The 25,965-nt window shown below is 28.1% G+C and overlaps 2 protein-coding genes across 12 annotated transcripts in view; one reads left to right on the top strand and one right to left on the bottom strand.

Annotated features, from left to right (window-relative positions):
- Positions 1-664: 664 nt before the first annotated feature.
- LOC127070343 (armadillo repeat-containing protein 6 homolog) lies at positions 665-3,864 on the top strand. Its single transcript, XM_051008179.1, has 5 exons — positions 665-1,312; positions 1,590-1,921; positions 2,010-2,305; positions 2,508-2,773; positions 2,866-3,864. The coding sequence occupies exons 1-5, from the start codon at positions 1,196-1,198 to the stop codon at positions 3,250-3,252; spliced, it is 1,398 nt and encodes a 465-aa protein (XP_050864136.1). The 5' UTR covers positions 665-1,195; the 3' UTR covers positions 3,253-3,864.
- LOC127070335 (papilin-like) overlaps positions 1,387-25,965 on the bottom strand; it is a 95,268-nt gene continuing 70,689 nt past the window's right edge. For 3 of the 11 annotated variants that reach the window (XM_051008156.1, XM_051008155.1, XM_051008153.1), the window contains exons 3-19: positions 21,824-21,899; positions 19,578-19,729; positions 16,206-16,311; positions 14,264-14,366; positions 13,826-13,998; positions 12,731-12,935; positions 11,925-12,091; positions 11,723-11,837; positions 11,391-11,469; positions 11,059-11,267; positions 9,390-9,522; positions 8,985-9,282; positions 8,353-8,544; positions 7,832-7,996; positions 7,161-7,349; positions 6,332-6,501; positions 1,387-5,786 (exon numbers count right to left, since the gene is read on the bottom strand). In XM_051008156.1, coding sequence (XP_050864113.1) covers positions 5,642-5,786; positions 6,332-6,501; positions 7,161-7,349; positions 7,832-7,996; positions 8,353-8,544; positions 8,985-9,282; positions 9,390-9,522; positions 11,059-11,267; positions 11,391-11,469; positions 11,723-11,837; positions 11,925-12,091; positions 12,731-12,935; positions 13,826-13,998; positions 14,264-14,366; positions 16,206-16,311; positions 19,578-19,729; positions 21,824-21,899 — 2,677 coding nt within the window. In that variant the 3' untranslated portion in view covers positions 1,387-5,641. Of the gene's footprint in view, positions 5,790-6,331; positions 6,502-7,160; positions 7,350-7,831; positions 7,997-8,352; positions 8,545-8,984; positions 9,283-9,389; positions 9,523-11,058; positions 11,268-11,390; positions 11,470-11,722; positions 11,838-11,924; positions 12,092-12,730; positions 12,936-13,825; positions 13,999-14,263; positions 14,367-16,205; positions 16,312-19,577; positions 19,730-21,807; positions 21,900-24,441; positions 24,701-25,965 lie in introns of those variants that run through there. The other 8 variants (XR_007784471.1, XR_007784472.1, XR_007784473.1 and 5 more) reach the window with 8 other exon arrangements.

The following is a 25,965-nucleotide window of genomic DNA, read 5'->3' as shown; positions in this document are numbered from 1 at the left end:
TAAAAAATAAATTATATTTTATAATCGACGACCTTGAAATAAAAAATATTATAAAATAAAAAATAAGAATTATATATATGTATACAATATTATAATATATTTTATATATGAAAAATCTTGTTAATTGTTTTCACTTATATGGAAATATCCAATCAAATCAATTTTCAAGAATATTTTTATGAAATGTTAGTTATTTTCAAGAATAGTTTTATGAAATAGGAATTTTGTAACAGGATAACATGAGGTTTAAGAAAGTAACAGAATTTCTTAAAAATATTCTGTATCCAGATAAAAATAACAAGGTTTAATAAAATACAGATTGTATTTATGTTTATACTAAAAATTCACTTTTATGTTTATTATTGATACATCATATAATTTGGTTATATAGTTATATAGTAACATAAGTATATATATATATATATATATATATATAATATACATCTTGTTTATTTAATGAAATTTATGGTTTGAATTTAATATTTTCTTAATACGTAAGGAAATTTATTTAATTTAATACGTTTCTTAAATCAAATTATTATTTACAGAAAAACATATAGTTTTATAAAAGCTTTTTTATCTGATTTTTTTTAGTCCATTTTGATTCATTTCGTCTAATCGTTAACATACAGAATGTCTAATTAAAATATAAAAAAGTCTAAATTAAAAAATCATATTCTACCTTTTTCTTGCAAAATGTAATTGATCGATACATTTCCACAGAAACGAATTAACGTAGTTGTACAATCCAGTACCTAAACCTATGGTAACCATAGAAACAAACTCATGAAAACAGTTGCATATCTCAATAACTATTTGTTGTAAAAAAATAAAAAAATAAAATCAAAATAAAAAAAAATATATCAAACATTGAAGTTTGAAAATTTATATAAAAATTTTAATCATCATTATTTATCCCTAGGTTCTTAAGATTATGTGCAAGATGCTGAGTTAGACAAAGAAAGAATACGGTGATCTAATGTTTGCCTCTTTGTCTCCTAGAGTTCTACAATTATTTAACAGTGGATACATGTAGTCCATTCTATGTATCGATGGAATATTCTTTGGAATTGACAGCTATCTTCTCTTTGTTATTATATGTACCAAGCTGATAGAAGCACGATTTGTTCTTCTGAGACTTGTATCATTTCCTTATATAGAAATTTAGGGCACGAAGGCTTCAAAATCAATTATCATGGCCCGTGTAATAAGTCAAGAAACTTATAATGAAGCTGTTAATGAAAATATTGAAATATTTTCTATGTCACCCGAGGAAGCTATCGAAGAAACTGTAAAACAATTTAACTCACAGGTATTTAATTTTGTTTATTATTTATCTTGAAACAGATATGATCAACAAAAGGTTTCTTCTTACGTTCTTAACTATTTTTATATTTGTAAGATTATATGTCTATGAAAATCATTTGCTTTTTCATTGAAAAATCTTAATCGATGCAATGAATTTATAAATATTATTATTACATTATAATTAGAGTATCGTATAGTTTATTTTAATTTTCTTTTTTATTTTATATACGTTATATAATAACAAGCTCTTTCGTAATACATTGTTCTTTTTTCTTTTATAGGGAGTAGATCTAAGCAATATTATTAAAGATTTAATTATAACGCAAGATCATGATTTAATATTGACTTACCTAGATCAACTTAGATCTGCTCTGACCAAAAAACATTATGAAAAAATTCCTCATGTGTTGGATAAGCTTTCTGTCCAATTAGATAAGGACATTGCACGTAGAGTATATGCTGGAAAACGAGGTTGTTATGGTATTTTACTTAACATTATGAAAGATTGCAAATATGATACTTTGATACTTAAATCTGCGTTAGAAACTATTACCTCGCTAATGACTGGTAATCCAGATTTATTAGATGACAAAGGTGTTTCTATTCAAATGGAGTGTGTAAAATATTTTATCTTATCCATTGTATTAGCTTACGTCGATTATGTAATACTTATAACAAAGAGAAATTCTTTTATTTTGTAGAATTTTAGATAAACAGGAGGACAAATTGGTGTTACAATGTTTGTTACGTTGGATAAGAGCATGTTGTATCAAACACGAAGCAAACAGACAAAACATATTTAATGCTGATATTTTTAATAGACTTAAAAAGATATTAACTCGTGATAATGCGACAGCATCGGAAGTACGAGATGCATGCTCCGTAATTAGAGCACTTGTATTAGACGATGATATTAGACATGAATATGGAAAAGCACATGAACATGCGACGGTTATAGCAAGGGGTGCATTGGATGTACTTACTGGTTTATTGTCCAGTAAATATTATATTGCGTTACTATTCATTTTTCATTTTCTTTTTATTCTATATTTATATTTAAGAGTCATTTTTCCTTATGATATTTTTCTTGAACCTGATTTAATGTTAAATAAGTAAATATTTCTATGCGAATTACATGGATATTTAAAAATACTTCTGCATGTCAAAGGTACATGCGTTTCTTCGTTTGTTTCATATAGGATTCAAAAACGAGAAAGCGGTAATGGGTGACCTGATGATCACACTGGCTTCGTTAATCGTAAGAAATGAATTTTGTCAGGACGTGACAGATGCGGGTGGCTTAAAATTTGTTCTAGACATTATCATTAATTATCCTGATTCTGAGAAATTAAATTGGCAAGCTTTGAAATTATTAAAAGCTCTTGCTGGCAATGACAATGTGAAATCGCACATAGTGACTGCAGGAGGTGGACCTTTAATAGTTTCTGTAATCAGCAGATTCAAGGTAAGCATCTTGGATCTTGGATAAAACCTTGTTTAAAAAGAGATATTAATTATTATTAATCATTATTATTATCATTGTTATTAAATTTGTAGAAATTTGAAGGTATTGTTATCGCTGGACTTGCATGTATCTCTGCGTTAACATTAAGAAGCCCATCAAACGCAGGAGTGTTTTATGATTGCGGAGCACCAAGAATAATCATCGATTGTATGAAGTCCTATCTTAAAAACTTAAACGTTTTAAAGCAAGCAGCTTGGGCAATAAGAAATATGTCTGTAAGGAACAAATTGGAATGCAAAGAATTTATTGCTTATGGCGTTGAAGAAATATTAAACAATGCTCTAAAGATACATGGAACTAAAGGAGAAAGCGATATAAAGGCTGCTTTAAGAGACTTAGGATTGAAGGTTGAATTGAAAGAGAGATGGACTGGCAAGGGTGCCAAATTGAATAGCGAAGCAGAAAAACGAGCTTCATAAGAATGATAATGTCTTCGAAGAAATTTTAAAAAGGTTGCAATTAAATAACAATCGAGATTATTACATTTGTTCAAATTTATATCTACTAACAATAGTATTTAACGTGACTGACAAAAATTTGAACATTTTGCATTTATGTATTTCTTACGTCAATTCTATCTTTTGTATATTCTATCTTGTTTAACACATCTTTTTAACACTTGATCACGACTTGTATATTATATTAATATATAATACATTTTTATATTTATTATACGAAGTGTTGTTACGTGAAAACCTTTGGAAATATTTAAAAAATGGTGGATAGTGTGTTAAAAAGTATGTTAAGTGGACTTGGCTGATTACAAATATCTTTTATCACGAATAATTATAAAACATTTGTAAATTAATTTCATTTTTAAGTCTACAAAGGAATACACCAATTCATGCCAAGTACACAAACAGAAATTTTAAATGTACAACTAATACCGATCTTATTGTGTCAGTCTGATACTCTCCTTTTAATCCCTTGCATAATACCTTTATGTGTTGATCATTATCACGATCCATATCACGAAAATGTAGAGAAAAACTTGATCTTGTTATAATTAAACAAACAATGTATACAGAAAATGATCTATTTCTTCGCGAATATGTTTGAAAGAAAATACGATAACGAAATTTAAGAGATATTAAATTATGATGAATGATAGTGAAAAAATCATTATCATAGCATCATAGTTTCAATCGTATTACGTTCTTAGACGAGACTAACATTTCTTCGCGAATACGATGCTTTTGTTCGACTATGTATATTCAAGAGAATATACATATTTATAGTTATATAACTAGGTCAAAAATAGATACGACGATGTAGATTCGTACGTTCTACGAATAACGAGACGGTAACGTCCGTGTTTGTTTAAAATGTCGATGAATTTTCATAATTGTTCGACAAGTTTAACGATTATTATTTATGTTTCTTCTTTTTCGTTTTATTTTCCTTTTAATATATTTTTTTATCGTTTCAGGAATCTTTTGAGTGGAAAATTAATAGTAGAATCCATTTTCACATCTCATACTCGCAATAGTTTTCATTATATTTCCTCTTTCTCTCTATATGCGTAGAGACACGACGGGTTGCGATGATTAAGGCGCTACACGATTGAAAATTATTAATTTATCAAATATCACGGATATATTGTATGTATATATCAATGTGTACTTACCAAATAAACTATTTCCAGTTAAGTTTTTCAAGTATCAAGGATAATTAATGAAATAATTAACGGAATGCTGACGTTTCTCAAAAGTAAATTGTTATTATCTTCTAACAATCGGAATTATTTTTATATTTCTATCACAAAACTTTTACAATTCTTACTAATGACCGATTGATCTTGAAAACGACAAAAAAAAGAAATAAAAAAATAAATGTTAAATAAAATTCGTCAAATCGTCTTACATGCTATGCACAATGAACATCGAGCACGTTATTTTTTTCTTTTTTTTTTAAGGGATATTCGTGGCACAAAAGCTAAGTATCGCTAATGTATTGCTTCATTCGTAGTATGCTAGCATCTACAATGAGACTTATACATCGATTGACTATATTTTTATTTAATATGATCCTAATAATCATGCTTTCGTGCAAAAACATTTTGTCATCCATGAAAGAAGTGAAACTTCTTTAATCAGATTTTACATAATAAAATTTATTAATAATTCTACGATATGTTTCGAGGTATATATAGATTCGATGTCGGATGATGTTAATTCGAAAATCTCGAATATATATATATATATACACAGGATGTCCTAAAATTAATAGTTTCTTAAAAAGATTTCCATCTTTTTTAGGACACCCTGTATACGTGAAAAGAAATTCGAACGATCTATCATCAATCCAATTTTCGATTATAATCGATTGTAAAGAATCTATAACGGTGAAATTATTTTTGCGTTTACCAATTTAGCAAACATTCGTTAATTGATTAATTACGAGAGAATAGAGTCAGATCTCATTCTAATTTTCAATAGATCTATAGAGGTGAAATATTTGATATTAAATGCAGCCTATCGCGAGCGTGACAGCTAAAAATGTGGCTAAGTTTAAGTTACAATACAACTATTTGATAAAATCGTATATGTATATACATATATATATATATATATATATATATATATATATATATATATATATAGAATATAAATAAAATATGCGCGACACTTTTCCTCTCAAACAACAGTCTTTATAAACGAGCTTGATTCACTCGCCTTCCTATCTCAATACTTTTTCATTAAATACGAATTACGAGATATAAATGACCTAAGAGAAGAGGAGAATGATATAATAAGGGTTACGAACCTGTTCGAATTAAACGATATCAATTATCGATACGATTCTTTTTCATTTTTCAATTATCATTAAATAGTACGAGACTAGTCTCGACATCGGCAACAAGAGTGTCTGTAGTACTTCCTGTGACATAGTCCACTCTTGACCGCCAAATCGCATTCTGGATACTTGTCCACACATTCGGATGATTCTAAAACTTCTATGCATAATATACATAAAATAATCAAATTATCGTTCAAAATTTCAAATTTATATATAACTATATATATATATATATATATATATATATATATATATATATATATATATATACATGTGTGTGTGTGTGTGTGTGTGTGTGTGTGTGTGTGTGTATTAGTTATATATAAATTTATATATTATATATTATCTATTATATATTATATACATAATATATATAATAAATATAATATATATATAATAAAATAAATAAATAAATATATATACAGTTATTATTATACTATAATATTATATATATATATATATATATATATATATATATATATATATACATATATATACAAAATGGATTATGTAACTGGAATCATTTCGATTAAAGTCGAAATGTTTTTAGTTACGTGCTCTACCTTGCATATGTATATACATTTTTTATTTATGTAATAATATATTAAATGTGCGTATGTGCGTATGTGCGTATGTATGTGTGTGCGTGTGTACGTGTGTATATAATGAATAATTGAGATATTTGTATTCTGTTATTACTTACTTTTTGGTGGTTTATTTAGTATCGTGATGTCCTTTTTACATGGGTCAACGTTGCATCGTTGCAATTCGTTTGGTTTAGTAAACTCTTTGCAATTTGAGCTACTAATACCTTCAAGGATGCAACGGACTAATCTTTTTTGCACGCCACTGCCGCATGTGACTGAACACTAAGAGAAATAAATGAAATATTGTTTTTAACAAATGATTATACATACCTATTATTATTAATTATATTTAAATATACTTAATGTTATTAAATATGTTTATTATTAAGTATATTTGATGTTATTAATTATAAATTTAATGTTATTAATCAACGTAAATCTATAATCATATATTAATTATATTATTATGTTGTTATTAAGTATACTTAATATAAATTAACTTATTGAATTATACTTAAAATATATTTAATAAATCAATTTTTTAAATATAATTTCTATATATATATATGTATATATATATATATATATATATATATATATATATATATATTGTATTATGTATTAAGAAATTGTATTAAAAATATTATTATATTATAATTAAGTATTCTCTATAATAATATTATTATTACTAATACTTAATAATATATATTAAGTATTATCATTAATAATAATAAAAATAATAATAATAATATATATATATACTTTATATAATTATAGGTTTAGTATTATTAATATTAAATATACTTATACGGTATTATATATTATAATATTATATAATATAATTATAATATTATAATAATATTATGTTATATAATGAATATATATATAATATAATTATATCGTAATTGTTATTAATATTATTATAAATATAATTATTTTACCTGGGACCAATCGGAAATATACCATTCCGCAGAACAAGGTGTTGCCTCGCAAACTTGTTCACTTCTTGGCTTCGTGCCATTACAATTTTTCATTGCTAGCACAATATATTCTCCATCATCTTGTCTCACGGTTTTTGAAATGCATATCACGTCTCGATATTGTATACCAATTCCACAAGATACGGAACACTGAAAATAATGAAAAATTTTACATTACAAACTAATAGATTTGGGAATGATTAATTTATAGGTATTAAAAAAAGATAGAAGTAAAAAAGAGATTTAATAAGTAAAAGAAGAAGGACAAATTATTTGACATTGTTATTATTATACATGAAATCTAATTCTAATGTTTGGGAAATTAATCTATTGCACTAAAACGATTAGTCTAAACCATTACAAATTTTCTATGACAAAGTACAATCTTGATAAGAATTTTTATATAATGAAATAGTTTCATTAAGAATAATATTATCAAAAAAAAAAAAAAAAAAAAGAAACGAAAAGAATGAACATAATGTTTTTATGTATTTATCTGTATTTTAATTAACAATCTATGTTATTTTATAACATGAACTATTTTTATAAAATTTGACATGATTGCAGAAATAAATTGCAATAAAAAGAATTAAAAATATGTAATCGATAAATAGATAATATCTTTTACTAACGGAAGTCCATGGCCCGGTGAACCATTTAGCATCATCGCAATTCATTCCACTTCCGAAACATTGTCTCTCCGTTTCCGGTCTCTCCTTGGGATCACAAAATAATTCGCTTCCTTCGGAACAAGCCACACGTCTACTTTCGATTCCTTTACCGCATTCCATGGAACACTGAAATTTATTAAATTCGATTGTGATGTGAAAATGAATTAAACAAATTAATCAATTATTACTATAACATAATTAAATTCTTAAATAATTAGAATTATTTGTTATCATATCATTTGATCAATTAAATAATTTTATTTCTAAGTAATTATATAATTATTGGACATACATACATATATATATATATGTATATGTAATTTAATATATAATTGTTAATAAAATATAATATAATATAATAAAATTTTATAATAAATAATATATAAATTAAAATGTTATAATTATTAATATATAACGTAATATAATTTTTATAAATAATTGTATCATTATATTGAATTTACAGAATCCTAGTTCTCTCTCACCGTAGGTGACCAAGCAGAATATAACCATGGAGCACGTCGTTCAGAGCTTCTTTCATTTTTATTACTGACTAAACACGATAGATTGTCACACTCTTCTCGAGATGAAGGCTTGCTCGATAATGGACATGCTTCACCGGATGTTATGCAGGTAACCGTGCGAAATTTAAATCCTTTTCCACAAGTAGTTGAACACTAAATTGTAAAATTTATTATAAACATATTTTAAATACGAAAAAATGGTAATAAAGATTCAATAAATCAATAATTCAAATTTAAATATTTTATACGAATCATGAGATTAGATCAAGTAGTAAATCTTAATTTTAATATTTAAGATTTTAAACGGAATAATATATATATATATGTTATTAAAATAATAAAAATAAAAAATAAAATAAGATATTAGATATAGAATCGATCATTCATCCTAATTATTATTCTCGTTTATTTGTAACAAATAATTCGACAAAGATTTAAAGTTTTCAAAATAAATAGATTCTATTTATAATAGCATTTAATTTAAAAGTTATTAAAAGAATAAGGATAAAGAAAAATAAATGAAACGAAAGTATTATAAAATCGATCATTAATCTGTTCTCATTATCGTTTATCGTTCATCATCTCTTACTTACTGGACCCCAAGCTCCGACATTCCATTTCTGCGTCGATTGTGAATAAGTTTGAGCCGTCGATGATGAAGATATTGATACTGACAATGGCTCCATATGTCTCAACTCAGGTGTATTCATAATCGGACAGGCTGGTTTCGAACAAAGTTCTACGGTCTTTAAATCGGGTGGTTGAACGCAAGCACCTAACGCAACACGCATCGTCAATTTCGAATTTAATTCTTGCACGCATTCGAGTTTTCTCGTTCGTCTGCCAACGCCACAGCTGACTGAACATTCGCTCCAATTTTCTGCTCTCCATCTGACAGGAGAGAACGATCATTAAGAATAAAAAAAAAAAGAAAAAAGAAAAGAAAGAAACTCTTTTCCTTATAATTAAACAATTTTATATTCATCGATCAAATTTACCTGGCTGGACAAGGCTGTTCGTTACATCGCATCACTTTAGAAGCAACAGGTTTTTCCGAATTACGACAACGTTTTTCATGTGCTATTGCCTCGTTATCCTCACGTACACACGTCCAAATCGACGTTTGTATGCCTAAACATATGAAAGAATCTCTTTATTTATGTACTTGTTACGATCAATTGTCTATCTATGTTTAAAGCTTATAATAATAAGAGCGACAAGTTTCGGCGTTTCTTTTTCTTCTGTTTCCTCTTTCAAGTGTCACTTTACAAGACAATTTCATTTCCGGATTGAGAAATTACAAAGGCAGTGATTTCTTTTTTTTTTCCTTAGGTACCCTCATCATGTCAATCTAAATTTAAGCAATTCTTTCTAGTCTCTTTTCATGGGAAAGTTCTTTATCAATTAATTTATCAGTTATCTTTCTATTACTTTGAATCGATATGATTGAATACTTTATATATTGTATTAATTCGTTATAAAACAATAAATATTTATATTGCTATTAATAATAATCACTTATATTATTATTCGTTAATTTTCTACAATTATTAGTATACGAATATTCACGCCTGAAAATAGGCAACACTTCGTAGTCGGCTGATAACAGTAGGCAACACTGTCGTACAATAATGTAATAAAACATTTCTATATAACAAAATATTGCCTGTTAAAGGGGCCGAAGAAAGTTTCTTAGTGATACATGTAGCAAGCAACGTTATCGGCCAAGTAACAAGTGTTGCCTACTTTTTGGCGCATAAAAAGTATAAAAATAAACATTACATTTTTTTCTTTATAATCAATTACTTTCAAAAGTATTCATTCGTCACATCATTGTTTTCATAATGATGACAATATAAGGAATATCTTACGATCGTGACTGAAAAGTAAATGTAATTTACTCGACGACATCGAGTCAAGGAGCTCTCTCACCGGAAGTATCGTAATTAAATTAAATTTAATTCGGGTTTCCGTTTCAAGAGAGAGAGGAAGAGAAAGGGAGAGAAAGAGAGAGAGAGAGAGAGAGAGAGAGAGAGAGAGAAAGAGAAAGAGAGAGTTAATAAGCTTCCTTTAAGGTACGGTAAAAGTTAAATTTATCTCTCAAACTATTCAAGAATATTCTCACGTACATTCAGTACTTACGATTTTAAATATCGTAAATCGTTAAATCGTTAAATGGTTATTATAATAATAAACATTTTTGTCCAATTTGAAACTAATCAAATTTGTTAAATTTAAATAAAATGAATTGAAAAGTGGTTCGAAGGATATAAAAAAAAAACTTATCTCAAAGGAGATTAATCTCATCAGGAATAAACGAACTTGATGGTGTTTTTCTCCCTCTCTCTCTCTCTCTTTCTCTTTATTTCTCTCTCCTAATGTGCAATTACACCGAAACGAATGCGTCTCGATTCGCTTCCCACGCCTTACTCGATGAACGTTAAATGAACGCGGCATCTATGGCGACCTTTCATTATCCACATTTTTCTTAATTGCTTCAGGCAATCGTACGACATTTCGTTATAAAAAGAAAAAAAAAAAAATAGAAAAAGAAGAAAAAAAAAGAAAAGGAAAAAAAACAATGTACGAAGAGAGAAAGAAAAGTAAAGAAAAATGGGACGAACTTACCAACGTTTTGTCAATAATGATAATAATAATAATAATTACCTCCCCCACACTCTTTCGAACAGGCCGTTGCACCTACTACTTTCCAGACAAACTTCTTGCGTTTTTTCTTTTTCATTTTTGAATTAGGTTGATCGCCGGCCATCACTGTGGTTGGAGGACGTTTCATTTCTTCGGTTCGTGACGAGTGTCTTGTACGATCGTGATTAATAAATCCTCGCGACTGAGAAAAATCATTTCTACGAATGGATCTAAAAAAGGAAAAATTAAATAACTGAAGATTTTTATTTTGTAATAATTAACCAAAGATAAATTATAATTGAAAATATTTAATTCGTATTTATTAAATGAATCCTTTTAAAAAGAAAACATACGTTCTCGTCGAGGGAGTATTTACAATTCCATGAGAACCACCGTCGGGAATTTCATTGCCTCTTTGATCATTGCTCGATACTGTAATCACATACGCAATTATGTATTAGCCATTTGATTAATGAGTAAATAATTTCTGTATATAGCCCTAGAGAGCTTTGACTATAGAATTAGAATCTGTTCATCGTGTCTCATGCGTTAGATATACCTACGTATACGATATATCGTATACGATATATTAAAGTGAAATTAAGAGAGTATCTCAGTGATTCTCAACCTTTCGTAAATTTTATATTTAATCAATAATTAATTAAATAATATCATACTTTCTTACTTGGATTGAAAATAGGTGGTGCAAAATTTCCTCCTCCTCCTACTCCGTTTAATGTTTCTTTTAATGGCAACATGTATTTGTAGAGAACACCGGGATTTAATTCTTGAAATAAGATCTATAAAGAAAAAGAAGATCCAAGTACGTGAATAGGTATATAGGTATATAAATTAATGAAAGATCGTTCGAAACGATTTTAACGTACTTCTAACTGCAGAGAATCGTTCAACGGTCCAGTCGCCAAGATGCACTCCAAGCGGTTTCTATCTCCCCTTTGGTATGTTAATGTCGTGCCAGCCGCTTTATAAGTGCCACTGGGACTGTAAGACCAGGGCCCGTTTAGAACGTAACTGCCATTGCTGTCCCTGAGTGCTGCAAGGTGATTGATACTTAGTTAATTTTCGATCGGTTATATTCTGTCTTTTTATTCGACATGAGAAAATTTCAATTTTTATTTGTTCTTCAACTGAACGTTCTTTTCTTTCTTTATTTTCTTCTTTTTTTGGAGTATCTTATGTACTTATGTGTATTATCATCAATTAAATATATTTTAAATGTGCATAAATATGATATTATACATATACCAATATGCATGTAATAAACATATAATAAATATGATATTTTATATTTTGTACATATAATTATGATAATTATACACATTTATTTAATTATATATGTTAAGAACATATAAAAACATGTTAACACATTACATAAAAAATACACACACACACACATATATAGTATTTACATACATATATATATATATATTATTTATATTAAAAAATTATGTATCATAAACGTCTTCACGTATTTATGATATGTCTAATTAATTACGATTATTAATTAAAACGCAACATATAATATATCTACTTTTCTATATAAAATATCTATTTACATATCCAACTCGTAATTAATTTTTAAATTCATTTTTGATTATATGGCTTTCAAACTTCCTTTGAAAATATTTAATTTAAATTAAAGATTACAAAGATAGAAAACTGCAAAAGTTACCTAAGAAATTCGAGCTGAAACGTAACTCAGAGATGTTCAGAGACATGGCACCTTTTGGAATCGTTGTTATCGAATGATGACCCTTTGGTAGGATTGGTTCCATGAAGATACCTTCGAATAGTCTGCAACCTTGTCCTCGCCCTCCACAAACACCACATGCGTCCATCGTTGCTCCTGAACCAATCACACCGTCGCAACCTACGGACTAACGTTTAAAAAAACTAATTTTATCAAAGTACTTATGCTACTTTTTTTTTTTAATAAACATACATACAACATTATTAATTTTAAAAATAAGATTTACGAAAAAAAAGAACATCCAAGTATATGAATATCTAGAATTTAGAAATGACATTTAGAATTTTAGAATTTTAAGAATATTGTAATATTTCTTTATCAGATTAAACTCATATTCTTACACATATATTGTTTATCTTTGTGAATTATTATTCTTATTAAATGTATAACATGTTTATACGTTATATATATATATATATATATATATATATATATATAATATATATATATATATTATATAATATTCAACATATTCATGTATTTTATTAATTAATGTATAGCATAATCGTTATGTTATTCACTTATATATGTCATATCAATTATATAGAGTTATATATTTTACGAACTATTATGTTATCTACTTATTTACATCACACATTTTATCAATGTATTTCATCAATTTTTGTATAACATAATCCTTACATTACACATTTATATATAACATAATCGTTACGTTATCCACTTATATACATTATACAAAATATATACAATTATCTATGTATTTTATATAAGTTATTAACCATTATATTATCAACATATATATATACTATACAAGTTTCTTATCAATATATTTTATCAATTTATATATAAAGCAATCGATTCATTTACATACGTTATACAAATTATATACAATTATCTATAACTTTAATATATCTTATTAACCGTTATGTTATTCACTTATGTACGTTATACAAGTTATTTACCGTTATGTTATCTACTTATATACGTACGTTTTATGTATATCCATAGATTAGATATCTATGTAAACGGATGTATACATACAGTGTAGGTGCTTACCTTGCATTGTCCAGCGACACAGAGCCAACGTTCCGTACGTTCCATTGAAATTCCGGCATTATGTCCACGAAGATTTGGACCGTCGCAGGGTGTGCCATCCATTATTGCCGGTTCAAGCGTTGCGTAAAAACGCTGCCCGACTGCACGGCAATTGAGCGCGCAAGAGTTCGGTGCTGAGGAGGAAGAAGGATAATTGCAATTTTTTTTCTTTCTTTTTCTTTTTTTTTTTTTTCGAAAGGAACCGGAAGTTTACCGAGCAACGTTTGCTTCAAGGTTCCTTGGTTACGTTCGCGACGAGACGTAAAATATTTTTTATTCGTTTCTTTTCTTTTTTTTTTTTGTTACTTCCTTTCTTTCTTTTTTTTTCTTCTTCTTTTCTTTTTCTTTTCTCTCTTTTTTTTTTTTTTTTATTGAGAAATATACAAGTAAAAGTTTTACCATCCAAAAATGGAATCCAAGTGTAGACGTGTCCCTTGTAATTTCTTCCATTGTATTTAGCGCATTGTTCCGCTCGCAAATCCTCGGCAAAGTTCGGACATACCTAATAAAATTATTGAAAATATTTGATTAATTCGAAGATACGGGAGTAGGTTATAAGTTCCTCTTGACGGACTGGTAAAGTCACGTTTTAAAATTTTTAGGAAGGAATGCTCTCTTTGGAGAATTTTTTAATGAATTTTGTTTAAACTTGTGAACAAGCTTTTAGATTTGTAATTTTACAATGTGAAACAATATGAAGTTTATAAAAAATCTAGGAAGAGAGTAATCGATTTTTTAATTTAACTGAGAACTTTCGGCCCATTTAAGAAGTTTCTGCCCACTTAAGAACTTTTGGCCCACTTTGTATAATTCTAATAGAAAGTTTCTAATATTTCGATTTAACATCTTGACTACTACAGAATTATTTATACGTTTTGGAGATCAGAAAAAATTTTGATTGTTATAAGTTTATAATTGTAGAATGTAGATTATGATCTAATATGGAGTATTAATAATAATAAATTATTATTCATTTACTTTCAATTATTCTTATTTTGTAAAATGGTAGTACGTATAATTAAATAACAAAAAAAAAAAGATTTTTCTAAAATTAACATACACTGTTTAGTGTCTTTTTTAAAAGTTACGTAGTATTACATATAATTTCTTATGTATTATGTATCTATTGTCAATTATTTAAAATTTTTAAAACGATAATATAATTAAACAGCATAATAATATTAATAAATAATGTTATATCAATAGTTCAATATATTTTTAAAAGTTAAATAATTTTACTAATAATCTGTAATTATTAATAATCTAATTTTTTAAGTTACTTCATATTTCTAAAAAGATAGTATGATTAAAGAGTAAAAGAAAAAAAAAAAAGAAAAATAAGTTTCAATTCAGTTAAACAAAAAAGTAAAACAATTCAATTCAGCGCCAAATTTATCTAATAATTTCTAAAATTCAATTGGTCAATTTTATTAGACGTTATATTACATTGTTATTGTCAAGATTTAATTATTTAATTTTATTTAATTAATTTAATATTGTACGAAATCCTGATATGAATTGATTATAATTATTATGTATGTCAAGATTTTATTAAAATGATATTATAGAAATAACTATATCAATATTTCCCTATAACAAACAATATCTTCATATAAAATTATTAAGAATTCAACAATAAACATTTTTTAAAAAAATTTTTCTATTTAAGTAATACAACGATATCTTCTATCAAACAATATTTCAAATCAGTTAATTAATTTCTCAAGAATAATTTCAAAGTATATTAAAACCATAAAAAGTTTTCTACGAAGATTGAGACAAAAAAAAAAAGAAAATGAGAAAAAGAACTATTCGTATTTAATTAGATAATAAATCATGACTCATTGAGGAACTATGACCTCATTGAGGAAACGATTGACGGTCATGAACAATGATCATTGTAGCAATCAACTTGTTAACAATTTTCAAAATTAATTGAAAATTTCAATATATCCGCTTTGTTATTAAAACAAATGTTTCTGTCATGGAGAACGTTGAAGACGATCGAAGGGAAAGGTCTTTGTCGTTCGAGAAAAAGAGAGATAGAGAGAGAGATAGAGAGATAGAGAACGAGAGAGAGAGAGAGATAGAGAGAGAGGAAGAGAGAAAGAGAGAGAGAAAAAAAGGCGATCGTTCTTATGAATTTTAAAGGGACGTCGACGGCACGACGTAAATCTCAGCGAAGCATACGGTCTCTTAATTGGCCATCGCGATGATTTGTTCTCGACTCGTGACTCGTTTCGCACCCCTCGGAAGGAAAACTTTCATCGTGGATTTCAAAGTTTCGTTTCCATCAGATACATTATGTATGGTAGGTATGTATTACCTGTATATAACTTACCTGTGTGTTGCACGTATGATATCTCTTGTATGTGCCGATACAGATGGGCCTTTTGTTCGGTGTCATGCCATTATCCGTGATAACGCTTCGTTTTCTTAAATCTTTTCTGAAATCATCACGAATATTCATTTACGTGTGGATACGAATATTTTTCTTTTTCTTTGTTATTCTTTTTTATTCTTTTTTATTTGATTTTTGTAATGAAATTAATTTGCAGATTAGAAATCAATATTCTTTGTGTTGTTTGTGTTCGCGTTTCGTTTGAAAGTTATTTTAAGAAATTTTAATCGGACTGCTCGGTTATTATCTTTTCGTTAACGTACATTGTAATATTATATAGATTTTTATAATAATATTTGAGAAATGTCTTCTTTCTATTTATTTGAAATATTAAGTAAAATAGAAGTATGTAGTAAGTATGTAGAAATGTTTTGTAAAATTTCGATGGTAGCTTTGTTAATTTTCAACTTCGAAAATGTTTGTAATAAAGAAAAAAGAGAAAATTTCATTTTTATTAGAAGTCAGAAGCCAGGAAATGTACAAAAAAGTTAATCGACAATTTTTAATCAATTTATACTGATGTATTGATAATTATAACTTCATCGAAATTCAATAAAGTTCGACTTCGTCTTACGTCACGAATTTGCAATATATCCAAAATTATATACAGGCCATTTTAAATAATAGGCAAGAATATCCAATGAAAGCTATATTAATATAATTATAACTATATACCAATTGAAACTCAATAAATTTTGTCTTCATCTTATATTACGAATTTTTAATTTATCAAAAGTTATAGACATGCAATTCTAAACAACGTCTAAGAGTTTTTAATGAAGCCATATTAATATAATTATAACTATACTCCAATTAAAATTTAATAAATTTTATCTTCATCTTACGTCACGAATTTGTAATCTATTAATAATTAAGTATAGACAGACAATTCTAAACAATGTCTAAGAGTTTCTAATGAAGCCATACTAACATAATTATAACTATACTCCAATTAAAATTTAATAAATTTTACCTTCATCTTACGTCACGAATTTTTCAATTATTCAAAGTTATAGACAGGCAATTCAAAACAATAGCCAATAGTTTCTAATGAAGCCATACTAATATAACTACGTCCTAATTAAAATCCAATAAATTATCTGTTCATCTTAAGTCATGAATTTTTAATCTATTAAAAATTATAGATAAGCAATTCTAAACAATATCTAAAAGCTTCTAATATAATTGTAACTATATTTTAAAATTAAATTATGTCATCATCTTAATTCGTGATTCTATCAAAAAAAAAAAAAAGTCAACGATTTCTAATTAAACAATGCGTAACCATATTATAATAAAAATTCAATAAAATATATCTTCAAATCTTACGTAACATATTTGTAATATTTAAGAAAAATAATATAGAATAAATTTCTCTTTTCTTATTTAGAACATAGAGAAGATCGAGTTTTGCACGCGAATCAAGTCGTTGACAGTGTCTCTCCATTTACTTCGCGTGTTCGTCTCTTTATTCGAATCGATTAGAACGAAACGATCGAGGTTCACGCGATCCTATTTCTTATCGCGATCGAGGAAGAAACATGTTCGTAGGAAAGATCGGCGAGTCTTTCTTTTCGCTTAGACACGATCCATTCGTTTCTCATTCGAACAGCTGGTTACGATCGGATCGCGCGAAAAGCTAACGGTGCCGTGCAAACGCGTCATTATCTTAGAAGCTTTGCATTCTATCCTGATCTAATCGCTGTACTACGCGAATCGATCGATCGTGAGCATTTCGCAGGGTAGAGCTATGGGTAATCTATGGGGGTAATCGTTTCAACTTGTTCGAATACCGTAAAAAGGAGGGAAAGCTAAAGACAAGGTGCTCTTCAAGATCATTCACGATTTCTAAGCCTTTTAGGAACTTGTTGGATAATGTAAGGATTTAGAAGGAATAATCTTGAACCCGGAAATTTCAAATATTATGCAATTTTTCGATACATAGAGAATATTTTTCTTCACGAGTGAAATGTTATCTCTTTTTGCTTATTTCTAATCGTTTCTAATTTAACGTGATAAAAAAATCTCTCGCTCTCTCGATTCTTCTTCTTTTTTTTTCACTTTATTCGAAATCGTAACGGACTTCGACAAATTTTATTTTGTCCAAAGGGAGAAAAGGTTATACTACTTTGTAATGTATTTTGTCATTTAAAAAAAAGAAAAAAAAGGAAGAAAAATTGTTGTAAATAATTATAATGTATATTGCAATAGTTCTACATCAAATAATTTTTTTCTTACGAGTAAAATTTATCTATTTTTTTTGTTACTTGTTTGTTTTCAGTTTAGGATGTTATCAATGATTGACACCATTAAAGGAATAACTGTATTTTTTCAAAAAATTATACAGGAGAGAAGAGAGAAAAAAATTCTGATAAAACAAATATTTATTAAGCGAAGAGAAAAAAAAATAGTTGTTGTTGTTTTTGCTATTGCTATTGTTTTTATTTCCAGGAGCAATAATAATATCGTAAATTTTTAATTCATAACACATCGTAAACAATATTTCAAAATCTATGTACGAATGCATAGTACTGAAAGGATTAAAAAAGAAAAATGTAATTGAAAATCGATATCTAATCAGGAGAAAAAAGCGTCTAATCAATACCGTTTAATAATTCTTTTTCTTATTTCAATAAAAATGATATTTAATTAGACAAAAAATGAATGGAAAAAGATGATCGAATATACAAAAGAATTGTCTAATCAATATTGTTCAGTAATTCTTTTTCTTACTCTAACAAAAACGACATTTAATCAATTGAAAAATAAATCGGACAAGAAAAAAAAGAAGTCAAAAACACAAAAACTTATCTAATCAATATCATACAATAATTCCTTTTTTTACTCTAACAAAAACGACATTTAATCAGTCAAAAAAGAAATCGAAAAAAGAGATAGTCAAAACCACAAAAGATTATCTAATCAATATCGTACAATAATTCCTTTTCTTACTCTAACAAAAACGACATTTAATCAGTCAAAAAAGAAATCGAGAAAAAAGAAAGAAATAATTAAAAGTACAAAGAATTATTCAATCTATATCATTCAATAGCTTTCTTTCTTACCAAACATGATATTAGTCAAAATTTTTGATAATTAGTAGAAAAATAAATCGAAGGGACAATATTATTAAAAAACATCAAAAATTGTTTAAGAAACATTTTCCAATAACTCTCTCTCTCTCTCTCTCTCTCTCTCTCTCTCTCTCTCTCTCTCTCTCTCTCTCTCTCTCTCTCTCTCTCTCTCTCTTTAATATAAGCATATCTAATTATTTGAAAAACAAGTCGAGCCGTTCTCGATAATCTCTCTTACCGGAGAGGAACGCATTCTCGTGATTGAGATTGGATACCCGTGCCACAGGTTCTTGAACATTCGCTCCAGCTGCTCCAGGTACCCCAACTACCTCTCGCACGATTCTCGCGACCAATTCCAAATTGAGTTCTCTCCTGTAGCATATGATAAACCTGCAAGATAAACGAGAATAATCAGAGGAAAGGATGAAACTCGGCGTTTCACTTGGTCAACTTGGAGTTTATTGGCAACACGCAAAGCGTTAAATCCAGTCAACGCGCGAATGGTTGCGGTGTATAAAAGTGGATGGAGTGGGGGAGGGGATAAGGAAAGGTGATGAAGAGAGAAAGAAGAAAAAGAAAAAAGAGAGCAAGTTCGTTTCTCGGCGATAATAATTAAATCGACGTGAGAAAAACGATACTACCGATTTCATAGTAATCGAGTTTCGAATATCAAATAGATATATCGAGTCACTTGTTGTATAATTAATGTAGATATTAGGAATCCAAGTGTACAGTGTACATTCAATAATAATTGGAACGTACGTACGTTCGAACATCAGGTGGTATAGTTATTTCTATCGATTTATCGAACGAAATTCGATCTATGTATATTACTTGCAATTAGTTATTTATGTTATATTCTTACGTATATACGTGTATTCGTGATTTAAAACGATCTTTCTGTATATTTTGAATGTGTGAGTACGACCGTTGTAATCGAACTAACTTATCTGTCGGTTCTTTATGTTATATCCTTGTATATATATATATATATATATATATATATATATATATATGTATATATATATATATATATATGTATATATGTATATACATATATTCGCGATTTCAAAAGTCCTTTTCTTTATGTGTGTTGAGTATGCGATTATTAACATTGTAATTGAAGTAGCTTATATATTGTAAGATTTAAATTTACATAAAATCAATATAAAATTATGAATAAAATTTCTGATACCGTTATAGGTTTTTTTTTTATGTAATATTATAAATTATTTATAATTATTATTGATTCATTGTCAGTTATGAAGAAAATATTAATATAAAAACATAGACTGTTTTACAGTTCTCTTTTAGAAATAAAATAATATTATTTATAATTAACAATAATTATTATTAATAATAAAAAACTATAGTAAATAACGTAAAAAAGATTGTCGTAAAATTAACGATTTAATGGAGACTATATTGTGCATCTATTTCAAATGTTATCTAATGTTATCTGCACGTTCCAATTATTACTAATCTATTATCAGTTATTTCAAATTTGTAAAATGATAGTATAATTAAACAGTATAAAAAAAATTTTTGTAAAATTAAGAGTTCATTGCACTCTATATTGTGTATCTATTTCAAATATTATTTAATGTTACTTATACGTTCCAATTATTATTAATCCATTATCAGTTATTTCAAATTTGTAAAACGATAGTATAATAAACAGCATAAAAATGATTTTTGTAAAATTAACAGCTCATCGCACAAACTTCGTTCTGTGTTTATTTCAAACGTAATCTAGCATTATCTATGTCTTTCAATTATTTCTGAAAAGATTAGTAAATAGGAAAACTTCACCACGCGATAATATTTTGAAACGTTAACTATTATATACATCTGTAATTTGATGTTGACCATTATCTCATGTCAGATGATACGTCACAATTATGTTCTTTCCGTACGGAAATATCTACGTATTTCGCTCTTCGCGAAAGATCGTTTATGCAGTTTTGTTTTTGTGTAACTTTAATCAAACGGATTACTACAACCGTCTCGTTTCGAGGGCACGTTTGGCGATATTCCGGTGAAACATGATACGATAACGCCGGACACGATATCACGTATTTGCGTTTTGCAATTTACCCTTGCTTACCGTTTTAAGAAACGTCCTTGCAAACAAGCTCGGCTTTTGCTCGTTCGTAATTTAGGAATCTGCTCGGTGTCAATTAATCATTCTTCTCGTACCACCCAAGAATAACGTCGACGTAATTTTCGTATTAATTCACGTAACTGGATTAAATTAATATTCAACGGAAGATGGAATGCCAAGGAGAAGATATCGTGTTTATGGAATAACGTAATCACGTTAAAGCTATCGCGATCTTGAACGAACGACCATTGGTAATATTTTATTTTTAAATTAAACAATTATTTAATAGTTATATCATTTAAAAAAAAAGATCTGATTTATTTTAACAAATGGATTGTAATATTAATTAAGAAAGATTATTCACCTGTGTGAAAACTTACTTCGATCGGATACTTTTCTGGTATATGCGAAGATGATACGTTGACGAGCATGAGTGCGATGAAAATCAGTATCGATCTGAAATAAAAAAATGATTCAATTGGAATTTTCGAGAAGTGGCTTAATTTTGTTGATCATATTGTTTTTTAGGTTTATATAATTAGTATATAATATAGTTACGTACATATAACATGACGACTGTAAACATGTCAATCGTTATTTTCAACATTAGAATTATCAAATCTATCGATAATGACGAATTTCTGTTTTCCTTTATTTATTATTTTAAAATTAATGAAATAAAAAATAATAACGAACGATAGTTCTAATGTTAACGCGTTGTCCGTTCAATCGATTTTATATAAATTGAAATATTCATTTAATAATAATAATAATTTTCATAATTCTTTTTATTTTTATCTTTTATTATTATATTTATATATTTATTATTATACATTATTATAAATTATATATATTAATATGTATTGTATATTATCTACATATAATAATATAAATATATAAAATATATTTTTTTTCTAAATATAAAGAAAAAAAAAAAAATAGAAATTTAAAAAAAATTTTAAATATAGTCAATAAAATAGAGTGTTAGTTATCTTATAGGGTACTCAACATGTTAAAATAATATCATAAATGATCGCGAACTAAGCATCGTAGCACGTACTATGACGAAGATAAAACCATAAACGATCCGCGTTTCTTCGGCAATTACCACACGTGTATCTTTCGTGTTGAGGAATATTAGATAGAACGTGCCGCAAAAACGGCTGAGTTCTACGAGCTCGTGAATCGTTGAGTGCGTTTGTCGGTGGCAGTGATCCTCTTATCTCTCTTATCTCCCACCCATCTCGCTTCGTTAAGCTAGAAATCTCAAGAACGCGGTTTTAACCTTTTCCAGATGGGCACGCCAAGCGTAGAATTTCCCTGATGTTACTTTGAACGACTTGGTATAAAAGTGGTTTATTTTTAATAATAATTTTCCACTCGGGAGATATTAGCTCTAGAAATGGCTACATCAATCTAGGGCATTAACACTAGATTTACTAAAAGGGTCAAGATAATTTGTTTGATATATTATTTTAATGATTTAACAGAACTAATTTTTATGAAATCTTATTTTCTACAAATTTTTATTTCCAACGTATATAAATAATTAATTTTGTAAACGTGTTTTTCTTTTTTTCTTTCTCTTCTTTTTTTTATTTATTTTTTGTCTAATATTTATAGTATGTAATATTATATTCTCTCTCTCTCTCTCTTTCTATATATAAATATATATATAGATATAGATCGAGATAGATCATTTTGATCATTCATAGAATGCAGGTAAAATCTTGATTTTATTATATATCAAGATTGTTCCGAAACTTTTTAGAAAACTATTAATATCTTTAAGTGAATTTGTTTTCCCAAAATTTAGGGAATCGTATAACGGACGAGAATTATTTAATTAGTAAGATTTTGAATAAAATTAGTGTGCTTATAAAAAGATTCACGATTACGTTTGACTATCGATTAGAATTTCTCTGATGCTACTTTTGAACGATCTATAAATTTTGTATTTAGTTTCATATATGTATGCAACAATTGATAACGTTTTTATTTACGATCATATGATTACTACTGATTACGAATCTTTTACGAATCTAGTATTTATTTTTCTATTTTTTATTTAACATTTACATGTAATATTAAAGCTTTTATATATATATTCAGATGGATCAGTTTAACCTTTTACAGAATGTAGATCAAATTTTAATTTCATTGCAACTCTAAAAAGTTTTTCGTAACATTTTTAGATTGTTCCAATGCGTTTGATTGAATTTATTTTCTTAATATTTCGATGTGGATTATTTAATTATTATGATTTCGAATAAAATTTGTTCCGAATGAAAGTTCATTTATAAAAAGATTCATAACTACGGTCTGCTTATCGGTTTAGAAGTTCTCTAGATGGTACTTTTAGAACGACTTATGAATATTACATTAGTTACACACATATATGTACCATGTATAATATATAATACAATACAATTTGTATATTATATATTAATAATACATAATACAATTTTTTTCTAGAATCATAAGATTCCTAATCATTATGAATTATTTATAAATACGGTTTTTCTTTTTTCAATCTTGTATCTAACATTTACATGTAAAATTATATCTACTATATATCCCAGAGATATATCATTCTAACAATTCACAAAATGTAGATAAAAATTTCAAATCGTTGGAATACTTTTTACAAAATAATGAATGCGTTTGATTGAATTTATTTTCTTAATATATCGATATGTATTATTAAACAATTATAATTTCGAATAAAATTTTTGTCCGAATAAAAGTTCGTTTATAAAAAAAAAAGATTCATAACTACGGTCGATTTATCGTTAAGAATTTCCTTAGATGATACTTTTAGAACGACTTGTAAATATTGCATTAGTTGCACAGATGTGTGCACCTACTAATAAAATTTTTTTTCTACGATCATAAGAACCCTGATCATTATGAATCGTTTGGTAAGTAAGTAACCGATCGGAAGTAGTCGTTCTTTCACGGAGAAATCATGATGAAAATCGAAGGATGCTGAGATTACCTTTTAATCTCGAACGAAAGGCCGTCTCGATTCGCTATCCGAGAAGCTACTGGATCGGTAGGCGCCACTCCATTTCGCTACGGTAATCGTTAATAGCGTAAAGGCTCGTACGAAGAAGAAGAAGAAGAAGAAGAAGAGGGTGAAGAAGAAGAAGGAAAAGGAAAAAAGAAGAAAAAGGACAAGAAGAAGAAAAAGTAGAAGAAGAAGAAGGAAGGAGGAGCACAGTGACGTTCGTCGTTCGAGTAAACTGTGCCACTAAGCGCTAATAACGTTTCACTTGTAGCGTTTTCTCGGAAAGCTTAATTAATCATTACGCTTGGCCCGGAGCGTGTTCGTATTTAAGAGTGAGTGAGAGAGAGAGAGAGAGAGAGAGAGAGAGAAAGAGAGAAAGAGACGGGAATAGTAAGAGCAGTTAGTGCATAGAGAAAAATATAGTAGATTGAGAGTAGCCACTGGTATTCGCTTAAAATCAGAAAACTTGCTCGCCATCTCGGCTTTCCACGCGATGCGTTCGTAAATGATGCGTAAGAGTGGGACGTCTCGGTGCGTGCGAGCGAAGCGACGAAGCATCGCACGCGTACGAGAGAAAGAGAGAGAGAAAAAGAAAAAGAGAGAGAGAGAGAGAGAGAGAGAGAGACCGCTTTGCAAGAGAAAACGCGGTAAGATCGGCGAGTTTTTGATTTTCTTTCTTCGTTTTGCCATTCGGGGTCACGCTCGAGAGAACTCGCGTGTAGAATCTTGTTTCAAAGTCGTCGAGCTTGTTCGTTGGTTAAAATCGAAGATGTTAAGGGGAGTTTGGAGGAAAAAGGGAAAAGAAAGGAAAAAAGGGAAAAAAGGGAGGAAAAAAGGAGAAACGAAAAAGAAATAGAATTTTTCTTCTTCCTTTTATTTAATATCTCAGAAAGAAGAATTTTTCTTTTTCTCTATTTCTCTCTCTCTCTTTTTTCCCTTCTTTGATTCTTTGTACGATATTAAAATTGTTTTCATATGAATGTTTCCTTTCCACGTGTGACACAAGCCGGTTCTTCTCTTTCCTCACCGATCGTTCTACTTTCGTTCACGCGAACCACATAACTGAATTTAATGCTTCGAATAGCATTGAGATTTCTTGCTCATGAAAGTTTTTAACGTTCCTACGCCATTGAATACAAGAGCGGCATTGTCTAGGAGGCTGCGTGGAAAGCACACGGAATACGTTCGCGCGAGAGAAGCACTGCACTACGTACTTACTTACTCACTTACTCACTTACGTGCGATAGCTAAGTCGTTTAGAATTTACGAGGGAACCGAGATAGGGTCTATCGATCGTCAAGATGACGAACTATCTTTCCTACGTCACTCTACTTCCGCATTTGCTTGAAAGGTTTCATCGATTAAGTCAATTAACGCCTTGTGAATGGATGAAAATCATTGGCAGGCACTTATCATTTTCTAAACTGTATTTACTTGTTTTTCTCTCTCTTTTTTTTTTGTTTTCTTTTTTCTTTCTATATCTGTTAGTTCTTAATATCGGTAATGTTTAAT

The sequence above is a fragment of the Vespula vulgaris genome, chromosome 18, assembly GCF_905475345.1.
Source record: "Vespula vulgaris chromosome 18, iyVesVulg1.1, whole genome shotgun sequence".
Lineage (NCBI taxonomy): Eukaryota > Metazoa > Arthropoda > Insecta > Hymenoptera > Vespidae > Vespula > Vespula vulgaris.
This window is presented reverse-complemented; position numbering and strand designations above follow the sequence as displayed.

What these genes read in the sequence shown, in the direction of transcription:
- LOC127070343 (XM_051008179.1), top strand. Translation starts at nt 1,196, where the DNA reads ATGGCCCGTGTAATAAGTCAAGAAACTTATAATGAAGCTGTTAATGAA. An exon ending in ACTTACTGGTTTATTGTCCA is followed by an intron (nt 2,306 to 2,507) that starts GTAAATATTATA and finishes TGTTTCATATAG; the next exon opens with GATTCAAAAACGAGAAAGCG. An exon ending in CTGTAATCAGCAGATTCAAG is followed by an intron (nt 2,774 to 2,865) that starts GTAAGCATCTTG and finishes TTAAATTTGTAG; the next exon opens with AAATTTGAAGGTATTGTTAT.